The 12229-nt window shown below is 39.6% G+C and overlaps 1 protein-coding gene across 8 annotated transcripts in view; it reads left to right on the forward strand.

Annotated features, from left to right (window-relative positions):
- Positions 1 to 12229, forward strand: part of UTRN (utrophin) — a gene marked incomplete at its 3' end in the record, with an annotated part of 398254 nt that overhangs the window by 161869 nt on the left and 224156 nt on the right. For 7 of the 8 annotated variants that reach the window (XM_080390591.1, XM_080390595.1, XM_080390592.1 and 4 more), the window contains one exon: positions 4871 to 5060. In XM_080390591.1, coding sequence (XP_080246717.1) covers positions 4871 to 5060 — 190 coding nt within the window. Of the gene's footprint in view, positions 1 to 4870; positions 5061 to 5086; positions 10085 to 12229 lie in introns of those variants that run through there. The other variant, XM_080390597.1, reaches the window with a different exon arrangement.

Raw genomic sequence — 12229 nt, forward strand, 5'->3', positions numbered from 1 at the left:
ACCACCTGGTTCCACCCTCCCTGTCATGGGCTGGAACACTTTTATATTAGCCCCATCCAACTTTGCTTTGAGCACTTCCAGGAATGGGGTGACTGCAACTTCTCTGGACAGTCTGTTCCAGTGCCTCATTACCCTCACAGTAAAGAATTTCTTCCCTTTATCTAATCTAAATCTACCCTCCTTCAGATTAAAACTGTTACTCCCCATCCTATCAGTCCCCCTCTAGTCTTTCTGTAGGCCCCTTTAGCTGCTGGCAGGCTGCCGTAAGGTGTCCCCGGAGCCTTCTCTTCTCTAGGCAGAACAACCCCAACTCTCCCAGCCTGTCTTCATAGCGGAGGTGCCCCAGCCCTCTGATCATCTTTGTGTCCCTCCTCTGGACTCGCTCTATCAGGTCCATGTGCTTCTTACGCTGGGGTCCCCAGAGCTGAATCCAGTACTGCAGGTGGGGTCTCATGAGGGCAGAGGAGGAGAATTGCCTCCCTCAACCTACTCATGTAGCCCAAGGTATGGTTGGCTTTCTGGGCTGCAAGTGCGTGCTGCTGGGTCATGTTGAACTTTTCATCCACTGACATCCCCAAGTCATCTTCCTCAGTGCTGCTTTCAAGAAGTGGGTAATGAAGGAAGCAGAGTAGGATGTCTTCTTATCCCTCTTTGGAGGAAAATGGTACTTCTGTCATTTTGTGCTTTTGATGCAGCAGCGTTTCTTGGTGATGTCCATTGAGAGATGAGTTACACCATAGGCAAAATTTTGTACGGTTCGTTCCATGTGATCATTTGAGAGAGAATAAAAATTTGGTAATCTTTAAATGTTTTGAGACAAAGGATTTTTCAAGTAGGTAAACCATTTCATAATTATTCTATGTGATATGAACAACTTCTTTTCATGGTTCAGAAAACTTCCAGTAGATTGTGGGAAAGGCTTTGGTGTATGACAAAACTTCCTTGGCTTATTGCTTTTTCTGAACTAGGTCATAGTGATGAGGTTATCTCCTAAAATGGCCCTTCCTGACCATTCATTTGCATTAAGTTTAGGAACTGCAGCATTTTCACCATCAGATTGTACTTTCTTTCCTCAAACCAAACTAATAATTTTTCCAAAAAATACCACTAACTTCATCTGAATGTCATCATGCCATCTGGCAATGAAGATGCAGTTAGAGGGTGAGGGGAAACAGCTCCCTGTTGGATTGGTAGTAGCAGTAGACTATAGCTCTGTAGTAGGCTCATTCACATTCAAACTCTGCAGTGTTTTGGCTAGAACCGGCATAAAATTGCCCAGCACTCAGAGCAGGTGACCAGAAAGAAGAGCCCCTGCCTGGAAGCCTCTAATTATTTTTGAATCTGCTTGAAGTCTGGAATAATAAGCAATTGCGTTGTGTTGTGTATAACTGAAACTCCTCGATTATCATTGAGGTGACTGTTTTTGCAGCGTGCAGCCTTAGGAAGATGACTCCCTGCTTTTGTTTTTTAACTAGGGACAGAATGTAAAGGAGAACTCTGAGCCAGTGGGTAGGCAGAGTGTGGAGCTGCTCAACACAACCCCATGGAGCAGCAGAGCAGAATTAAAAGGGGAGAATGTGCAGTGAAAACACCTTTTCAAGGGAGTGAGCGTTTTTATACTTGGTTTAAATGCAATAACTAGAAATAGTTGTGAGTTTTGAGTGACTAGGCTTGCTTCATGTGGCAGATCTCAGGACATGCAGCGGTTGTACGTGGAGCACACACGTGGCCCTACGGCTTCTATAAGTGCAGATCTGTACTTACAGCATAATGCTTTAAAATACCAGTTTGTTCCCGTGCTTGGAGGTTGTGCAAGGGGACCTTAGTAATATCACCTGGGAGATTCAGAGTCCTGACTAGCACAAGAACATTACCAGGAAGACTGTAGCCGTGGCACGTAAAGTTGAAGAAGCTTATTTTAAAACTCTTGGCATTAAGAGATTGAAACTCCCCAGCTTGACATTGTCAACTGCATACTTTGCCCAGTGGCTATTTATGTTCTATTTTTATACTTTAGGGTGAAAGTGTAGTAATTCTGTGTGTTTTTTTGCTGCCTCAGTAATGGATTATAGTTGTCTGTACTGTCTTGGTGTTACTTTCTGACTTTGTTTTGATCGCATTTGTATGCATTACACATTTTTTAGTTTAAATCTGAAAAAATAATTGGGTGGAACAGGAACATGAAACAGTATCATGAAGACTTATTAGAGTTACTATTTTCTTTTTCTGACGTGTCTTTGCTAATAGAATCTGCTTAGACCTACTCCGCTTTCACTGTGTTAAATGAAGTTAGCTGGATTTGTAAAGGATTCTCTAGGTTCTCCTTGTATTTAATTCTTCCATCCTAGAAGGACCCTCTGTCTCTTGAGGCTGTTTTAATTGTATTAGAATACTTTGAAAATCTGAGTTGTCTTTTTATAGGATGGGATACTTATTAATCAGCAATATGGAATTCTCCATCGCTTTCTATTTTCATTTCCTTTCAGTAAAGGCCACAAATGTGAAGTATTTGCTTCTGTTCTGTAAAAGTGTCGCTTGCTACTGCTATACAGGTCCTCTTTAAAAGCATCCATGTAATCTCAGAACATTAGTTGTAAATCTGTTAATTTATGCTACTGGAATACATATGTAGTGAAAGGATTGAATTTCAGCTTAAATTCAAATATCTTGACAGCAGTGGGACTGTAATAGGATTTCATTCTTTCAATGAAGCAGAAAGTTTGAGAAATTAAAACTTTAGGCTGAAGGCAACATTTTTCAATGAATGTTATTAGCTACAAAGTTCAAGTTGCCTCAATTCCCATCTAGTACATCAGTACTTAGACTTAGAGATCTAGGTCACTTAGTGTTTCATCCTTTGGGGCTTTTCTTTTTCTTTGGAGGTCACCTTTATTACCAGTGTGTTCTTCCTGTTGTCACTCCTGTTCTTCCACCTTTGGCCTTAACCCCCTGCTAGGGAAGAAGATCCCCGCAGAGGGAAGGGGTTTTGAAGTCAGAGCTCGTAACTGCTTTTATTTTACGTTTTTCTTGCCGTTCCTTGGTGTGCTCTAATTCTTGAGCTGGTGCTTGTTATCTTCTCTAGGCAATATCTATCAAACATCCGTGTCATGCTATTTATTATTTTTTCTCGAGTGGGTGAAGTGCTCCAGAGCTTCAAGTGGGAAGAAAGAATGAAGGCTTCCTGCCCTGCTAGTTATTTACCACTAGCCAAACCTCAGACAAGCATGAAGTCAGAAATAATTCATACAGTCTTATTTTGGATAAACAATTATTAACAAGTGACATAAGACCTAAGCTCCTGAAGTGGAGGTCACAACATTATCTTTTTGCAAGTAGTCTCTATAAAATTCAGTTGGTTATGCTAATACTTAGGAAAGTAATTCTGGTAGATTTGGGGTTGCATTGAGACTTTTCTTGCTGCCCTTGAAGGAAAACAGCTTTTTCTTGCATCTGTCTTCTCTGATGTGATAGTAAACCAGAATGCCTGCTTTGAAACATCATCATTAACGGTACTGAAGAACTGCAACCTCTTTTTCAAAAAGAATATTTTAACTACTTTTGAAATTTATGATTCTAATCAAAATTCCCTAATATTGCTGAGTAGTGCTGTTGCCACTGGCAAGGAGGAAAGAAAGCCTAAGCAGAACAGGAGGAGGTAGAAGACACAGAAATCTGGGCCTGTCTGGAGAAACTTGTTCAATTCATGTGAAAATATCAAATGCTTCATAATTTCAAATACTTGAAATTAAATATCACTTTACACCTGAAATCTTCCAATATCGTTAATGCTTGATGTGACAATAAAATTGAACTTCCTACTTATTTAGCAGCAACATTCTGGACAGTAGCTCTGTTAGGGATTTCTATACAGTGCACTAGTGTGGGACAGCTTGTTTCTTTCTTTTGTCCTGATTTTGGGAAAAAGGATACTGGAGAATAACATCTTCAAATGGATGAAATTTAGCTTGTTGTGCTCTATTTAACATTGTTAATCAGAGCTTTTAAAATTGTTGACTATAACAATTTCCCATCTAAGTTTCATTTTAATGACAAGACAGTAGTTGTATTATGCAGAATTATAATGTGATCTTTTTTTTCCTAGGAAATATTTTGAAGTTGCTTACCAACAATATAATCTAAAAGTTTTAAATGAGTTCCTTACATTTTTAAAAATCTTCTTACAAACAAAAAAATTTGTGTTTGTACCAACTAGAGATCTTTTGGATTGATTGGAAAATTTGAGCTATATTCTTCTGGTCTTTTCTTTTTTCCTTCTTTTTTTTTTTTTTTAATTTAAGCATGTTGAGCATGGCTTGACTGTTATGATGGCAGTGTATTATTCTGTTTGTCTGAGTGACAATGTCAAAAGTCTTGGTTTTTAGCTGAGAGAACTACATATTTGACTTTGCATCCCTCAAGACTTAACTCTTACAGATTAAGGGAAATGTTACTGCTCACTGTAAAAGAGAAAAAAATACCCCAAACTCTCAGTGCTTCTACTCCGTATGATTTTTGTCAATAAGAAGTACTCAGGCTTTTCGCTTATGGGAATAACACTTCTACTATTTGGGACAGCATAAGTCCATGATGGTAATACTCAAAAAGAAAAAAACAAGTTTTTAATTAACAACTTATTTTCTTCAACATGACTCTTTAGAAAGGGCTGTGACATATATAACTGGTTCAGAAGACCTGTTCTATAGATATAACCACCAGAGAAACAGTGATAAAAACAATGATAAACCAAGCTGTGACAGATATATAATTTCTTAGTAGGGATAACTTCCAGCTTTTCCTTTAGTAGTTTCATTATGATGTATGTAATGCTGTATGTTATGAGGGTATATTCTGACATTTGGCTTGTTTTCAGAGCTGTTGATAGGCAGAATTTCTTGGAGACCGAGCTGAAGACAGTACAGACCTCACACAAGGATCTGGAGAGCTTTCTCAAGTGGCTTCAAGAGGCAGAGACAACAGTTAATGTTCTAGCAGATGCATCCCAGCGTGAGAACACTGCTCAGGACAGTGCCTGCGTACGGGAACTCAGAAAGCAGATGCAGGTGAGAAACTAAATAATACTGCTGCGGTTCATGTTTTTTCTCAATGGCAAATATAAAAGAAGGTGATCTGCTAGAGTGAGGAAACCTGCAGCCTATTGGAAGGTGTTTCAAAAACAGTGTTTTAGAAGTCAAGTGTGTGAAGGAAGCAGATTTTTCTTCCTAAGGTTTGAACTACATATCTTGTGGACATCTGTGGCATTGAGGGCTCTTAAATGTCCTTGGAGGGTGACTGTATTCAGCAAGCATATTAAACCTTGGAGGGTGACTGTATTCAGGAAGTGTATACTTTTTTAAACTCAGTCATATTGTGCGATTGTCCAGCCAACCAATGTAATCTACTTCCTTCCAAGTAAGGACCTCCTGGGCTGCACTGTTTCCTATCCCTGTCTGCCACCTTCCTCCTGCTTTTCCAGCAATCTAGGAGGTTGTCACGCTTGGATCACTCTTCTCCCTCTCCTGCTGCCCAGCAGCTCCCCAGCTGGCCTTCCTTCCTGGACAGGCCACAGGCTGGAAACCTGAGATATAACTGAGAAGGCTAACTGACACCACTTACAGTCTTTTTTTAATACATAGACACCCTTGCTTCTCTCAAATCTAGAAGGGAGATCCCTTCTCCCTGTCTAAGAAGCATGGCCTAGCTGAGTATCACATGGTCTGGCTGTTCCTGCCTTTGTACACGCTATAGATCTCCTTTGGGGAGGTAGGAGGGAGAGAGAGAAACTGGGTTTAGCCTCCATTAAGGGTACAGTGTATTGAGGGAAAACAGGAGGAAAGGGTGTGGAGACCTGATAGCTCTTTTAAAAAATACTGTCTTTGAGTCTGTGGTAGCAAGAGGTTGAATATCACTGGCTAAAAGGATTTTGTGTTTCTATAATATATGAAATTCTTTCGTACTGTTTATCTGATGTGAACGCTGTTCATGTGTCTTCTTTCTCCTGAATGTTTCAATATATATTTTCCTTCAATTAAATTGTGTCATTTAGCACAGTTATTTTGATATGCGCAGAACTGGGCAGCTTAGATCAGTTATTAAATCCTGCACTCTGGGTTTGGAATAATGTCATCTGTGGTCGAAGTTCATGGGTTTTGAACAGCTTATAATGAAAAGTGCTATTTTTGGTAGTGCTGTTAACCCGAACATATCTACATTGAATTTAAATGAAAAAAGACTTGAAAGTATCTGATTGCAAGCTGCTCACTGTGATCATGAGGAAGACAGCAATGTATTGTGGAAGCTTGTGTCTGTTGTCGCTCACCAATATTTACATGATTCTGGTCAGTCAAGTAACTCCTCTGTGGAGATGTGACTCTCTGTGAAATGCTGAGACTAGCCTGGAACTGCAACACCTAGAAGTGTAATATTATACTTTCTATGGTAGTCCCCCCCCCAGTCAAGTGGAGATGGAAGAGCTAAATCAGGGCCACAGGCAGCTAACAACATGAGGCAGTGCTGTGTGTAGACTTATTTCTGCATTACCTTGCATTCCATGTAGTCATTCACACCAAGATAAAGCTGTTATTTCATAATTTGCTTGTTGGCTTGTTGGCTGCGAAGCACCTTGGCAATGGAAGACTGTTTTCCCTCCTTCATTGGGCTACAGTCTGGTTAAAATTGCTGGGGTTGTGCTGTGTGAGGGGAGAAAGTGCTGTGCAAGACTGCCTGCTGTGTGGAGAAGGTCTATGATTGGCTCTGACCATGCCCATTGTCCTGGCTTGAGCTTATCCAGCATCCTGTTACCTGATATTCTCAATCTTTTCTGTGACTGTATGCTTCTACACACTGTGCATATGAAGCATAATCACTGAACTTGCCCATGACTTTACATAATATTGTGAGCTTTTTCAGCTACCAAAGGAAGTTGAGTATGTCAAAGACTGTCATAGCATAATGGCTTCCAAAATGTACTTTGTTCTCTGCCATCTTTCAGTCTTGCTTTAACTATAACTGGAGACGTTCATATCATGACACTGGCAAACCCTCCAAAACTCGTCACATCTGTTTTCAGATATTTGTTGAAATGAACTTTCGAAAACAAAATGAAGCTCTAACCTGTTGCTGTACCTTAAAAAAAAAATCAAGCCCACTCCCTTGCAAGTTTTTAAGCTTAATATCTGATTAAACAAAGATCACTTCTTGTTCTTTCCATGTTGAGTGGTATAAAATAACAATGTTTTTCTTTGTGCTTCGTTGAATATGCGAAGAAGTATTTCTTCTGAAGGGTTTTAAGAACGCAGAACTTGTGACTTTCTCCAGTCTGAAGATACCTCTGCCCCCAAGGCTTGTGCACTGAGTAAAGCTTTACTATGAGTTTAAGGTGTGATAAATTCTAGATGAAATGTGCGGTACGTAGACAAAACCTGATGATTTTTTTTCTGTTATGTCATGCATTTTCAAAATAGGATCATCAGTTAAACTGGCATCTGTGTCTGTGTGCATGGGAGGATTATCCTCCATTACACTTTTGGGCTAACTTGCTTGGCTGCAGCTGAAGCTGCACTACAGTAGAATCAGTGATCTGGGCACCACTGAAGCCTTGTTTTGCCTTCTGTTGTGACATCTGACACTAGCAACAGCACTGTAATGCAAACTTTAAGCACAATATATAATTTATTTTTGAAAAGGATGAAATTCAATCATGTCATCAGTCTTTTTAAATCATTCTCTCAGTGTCTAAATGTTGCAGAAGACTTTCTTTTCAGGTTGGTGCTGAAACACTCCAGTCTGTGTTGCAAAATGTTTAGCAGCCACCCAAAAGAGGTTAAAAACTAATTTGAAGCAAGATGCAGAAAATGAGCTAGGAAATAGTAAGAAGTAGTGCCAGCTCAATGTGTGTTAAGTTCTGTGCCTACAGATGCAAAGATGTTCAGAATAATTTAAAAGTTTGTTTTATTGTAAATTAAAATTATTATGACCAGCAGTGGGCTGTTTGTTTGTCTCACTCTTTGATTTAAACTTGTATATTAGCTGGGCAGGAAAAAAGCAGAATTGAAATGAGGTGGCTGTACCCTACACAGAAGAAGTTTGAGCTGTTGCACAGTCATTTCTGAATGCCTCAGTGTTTTCTGACTTGGCTGCTTCATAGGTTTCGTCAAAAGATGTTGGGAACAGCACGTCAGCTAATGGTGGTAGGGTAGAGCTGGTAGATTAAAGGAACGGACCTCTGGTGGGAGAAGAGTAGATAGAAGCCAGGAGCAATGGAGTGCAGGGGAATGGTTCAAATAAGTGGTAAAGATGAGGAAAGAAGGTGAATTTAGCAAGGTGGAGAACACAGGTGGTAAGATTTCTATATACTGGGTGGAATGAAGGTTCTGTTTCCTCAAAACAATGTTGTCATTGGTGCTGGACAGATCAGGAACAAACCAGTTCGGGTAAAAGCAGTTTACCTGGGAACTGGTAGAAACATTGATTCAGTTCGAAAACCAAGGATGAAAAGGTTGTGTTAGCAGAATTGGATGGCAGGGGTTTTAAAATATCCTGTATGGAGAACCTGTACCTGGCACTCACCCCTTCAGATGGAAATGCCTGAGAACAGGCAGAGCAGTGTATAATGCGCTGGCGTCTAAGCTATGTATTATCTAGGATCGTGTGAACTTGTCTTGCTGCCAGTAGTTGGTGACTCCATACCGTGCTGATTGGTGTGCTTGAAAAGGGTATGTACCAGTTCACGTGGCAATATGCACGTTAGATAATACGATTAGTTGTAATAGTGTCTACCTCCTACTGTGATAATGTCCTCCCCGAACCTTCCCCACAGCAACCCCTCTAATACAGGTTTTAGTTGATTCATTGTAGTGCACCTTTGGAAGTAGTAAGAAATAGCTGTCTCTGGTTATGCTGCAGTATCGCCACACCTAGGGGTATGTTGGCTACATTGCATTGGGAGTGCCTTGCTGGTAGCAAAACACTTCCATGCTCTTGGACATCCTGCTACCATCCTTAGATGGCTTAAATAATTCTGCTTTGTCATGGGAAAAACATCAAAATGACGTTAGCTCTTTGGATTCAAGGATGGCTAGGAAAAGGGGTGATGGTGCAACTGTATGCTTTTAATTTGTCAAAATCCTATTCTTTCTTGTCCTAATAAGTCATTCAGGAAAAGATTTTAATTGGAAACGACTCCTGAAAAACATTCCTACTTTCTGGCACAAGTGAGATCCTTTGAGATTCCTTTGAGCTTTAAGAGAGTTTTCATAGCAGAGAGGTTTACCCCCTGCAGTTTTTCCTTTTGTATTGGGTAATCTAGTTTTGAGAAGCGCCTCTGTGATTTATTAGCCTTTAACGTATGGCTGATATAATTAGGGCAGGTATCCCTCTGCTCCTCTCTCAAGATTTATAACACGGTCTGTTAATTCACTCACTCTACAGCTCTGCCAGAGCTGCGTTCAGTCTGAGGATGAGAGCATCCTTTCTCAGAGTGAGGGAGCAAATGCTCAGCCTGCCGATAGAAAGCAGCTACTAGGGGAGAACAACTGTTGTGATACACTGGAGCCGTCTTCCTGAAGGAATTCCTTTTTTGTTCCTGCAGCTTTCGTGCTTAAATTAATAATCTTCCTTGCTATTTAGTGCACTCCTGAATGGTGGCAGACGCTTGGCTGCTCAACAACTTCATTTACCCTCTGCACAAGCAGAGCTGAGCAGTACCGGTTAGAAGAATCTGTGAAGGCTGTTTGTGTTTTGTTGTTTTTGTGTTTTGGGTTTTTTTGCATTTGTTTTGTGGGTTTTTTTTGAGAGAGAAACTTATGCTATATCAACCTCCTTTGCTTTTGAAACATACAAAGCCCGTGGCTAGCAAAAGCAGTCCTGGAAGAGAGCATGCTCAGAAAGCTGGCAAATCATTGTCCACTGACCGGGAGGAAATGATAGTTGCTCTTCATTTATAATGCAAATTCTGAGGTGTCTTCAGAAGCGTGGCAAACTTAAAATGATGGCTGTGGTGAGAACGTCTCTGCAGAAAGTTGTAGTGCTGTTGCATCGTTTACAGAGGATGGCAGTTTCTTCTCCCCGTTACCAGAAGCTTTGTAAGGTAAGAAATGTAAGCCCTAAATCTTGAGTGTCTAATGCTAACTCTGTTGTCTTTCTGAGATGAGAAGAAAGTAAGAATGAGCTGTGTGTCAGAAGTATCTAGGCTATCTAGCATTTTTATTTTTTTTTTAATCCTGCCATGCTTTTATGTGTTTTTGTTCAATAATGCAATACAACCCCCCCGTGTGTTGTCAATGTTGTCAATGATACTTTTTTTTTTTTTTTTTTTAAAAGACGTGCTCTCAACCTGGCATTTAAGTGTCTGGAAGGAAACTGTTAATGTTCAATGATCTTTTTTAAAATACTGCCACATCTTTTTTAAAGGAGTTGGTTAATTCTTGGTAAATGCAGTACTTCAACTCCTGGGTAACCATTATGTAGAGTAACTGCATTCTTCCATGCCCAGTGTTTTTGCTTTTGAGCTTTATGAAACTTTCATTTAGGCATGAGTTCAGCGGACTTACACAGCCATGAAATTTTGCCTTCAATTCCCTGTATTTATAGAGTTCTTTCAGTGTTAAAAAATAAGGAATGGTTGGAGGAAAAGCATGTTTTCGTAGGCTACCACTCTTACTGGTATTTTTGCTGTTAGTGTTTTGGTGGCTGACTATTTTTGCTTCCACTGAGACTGTTTACTTTTTTTTTTGTTTTGTGCACAGGTTCAGTAGTTCAGAACTTTAATCCTGTGGTAAAGATCAAAGCTACCTAGTAAAAATAATTTTTTAACTAGGTTGATCACTCAGCAGATTAAAACAACAATTTCAAACTGGTCTGTAAAGTCTAGGAGTTAATACTGCTGTGGTGTCAGTGCCCGTGTGGAACGGTCATACTGCGGTGTATTATTGAGCTTTCATATAAGGATCCTGCTTTGTAACTTCAGAAAAATAGAAAATTGGAGAGGTCTTCAGCTGTATACTGACATAACTATATAGAAATTCTGTTTGGTTGCCTTTGAACTTGTTTTTTTATCCTTGCTCCCTGTGATACTTCAAAACTGCCTGTGTTTTTGGTGCCTGAGTTTTGCATACAAAGTGTGTGAAAACCAAAGTGCATGACTATGTCTTATTCTGACAGTAAAGGAAAGCCACTGTAACTCTTCCTACTTGCTGCAATCCAAAATGTGTTTTCTGTTATGAGAAATACAAAAATGACATCAAGTAAAAGAGATCCCACCTCTACAGTAGAGTTTGGAAGTAAGAAAAGGGTATAATGCAGTATCTGGTTCATAATAGTGAAGCTTGTGGAGGAAGTTCTGGCATATGGGGAAAATCACATCGTTTTCAAGTAATTGTTTCAGTGTGTTTCTGTTTACAAAGCTGAACAAGCGGTGTATCTTCATTATGAAGTGATAGACAGTAATACAAGCTATTTTTACAAACATGCCTCAGTTATTCCTGTTTTTATCGATTCTATCGTTAAACAGGCCTGATTGCTTTTGTGAATAAGCAAATCTTTTTTCATTAATGTAAAGACATGATTTTTAATTCTTTTTTCATAAGCTCTAGGAAATTAAAAGTGCTTTAAAACCTATTTAGTCACATTTTTGTGTATAAGCTTGTTTGCAGCGTTTGTCAAGGAAGAACTGCTTAGTGACTCTTGCAGTAATAATTATTTGCTAATTAGCCTGAAAGCCTGGTAAAGGATTGGATACTTAATTTGTTGACTTTAAATCTACCCAAGGGGTAGTAAAAAAAAAATCTTCTCAAAGGCTGTTACTAAATTATGTTTTCTGATTGAGAACCTCTGCAGTGATAGCCTTGGGAATTTTTCTGTGGTTTAAAATTACACAGTGTATGTTTTTCTGTTCGTTAAAATGTCATGCAGCTTAGCTCTTTCAGGTATCTGTGGTTAGTTTACTGGAAGCAGAATTAAGGGTCTGCCTGTAGAGTTAAATCAGGCACTGATTGAGGGGAAAAAAGGAATGGTTTACAGTCCCAGTCACTTCCAGCAGGTGTCAATGTAAGGCAATGATATATGAGAGTCTGGTGATGGAAATGTTAATACGTAGATGAGAAAATGGTATGGAAATTACACCTTAAAAGCAGCACTGACTGTCAGGAAGGATTTCTTATAGTGCTCTGGATACTTCTGTCTTCGGAATTTCACAAGTTCGTATGTGTCTTGCGAACTTTGCGGGTACACTAAT

This window comes from Falco punctatus (genome assembly GCF_963210335.1).
Source record: "Falco punctatus genome assembly, chromosome: 5".
Classification (NCBI taxonomy): Eukaryota; Metazoa; Chordata; class Aves; order Falconiformes; family Falconidae; genus Falco; species Falco punctatus.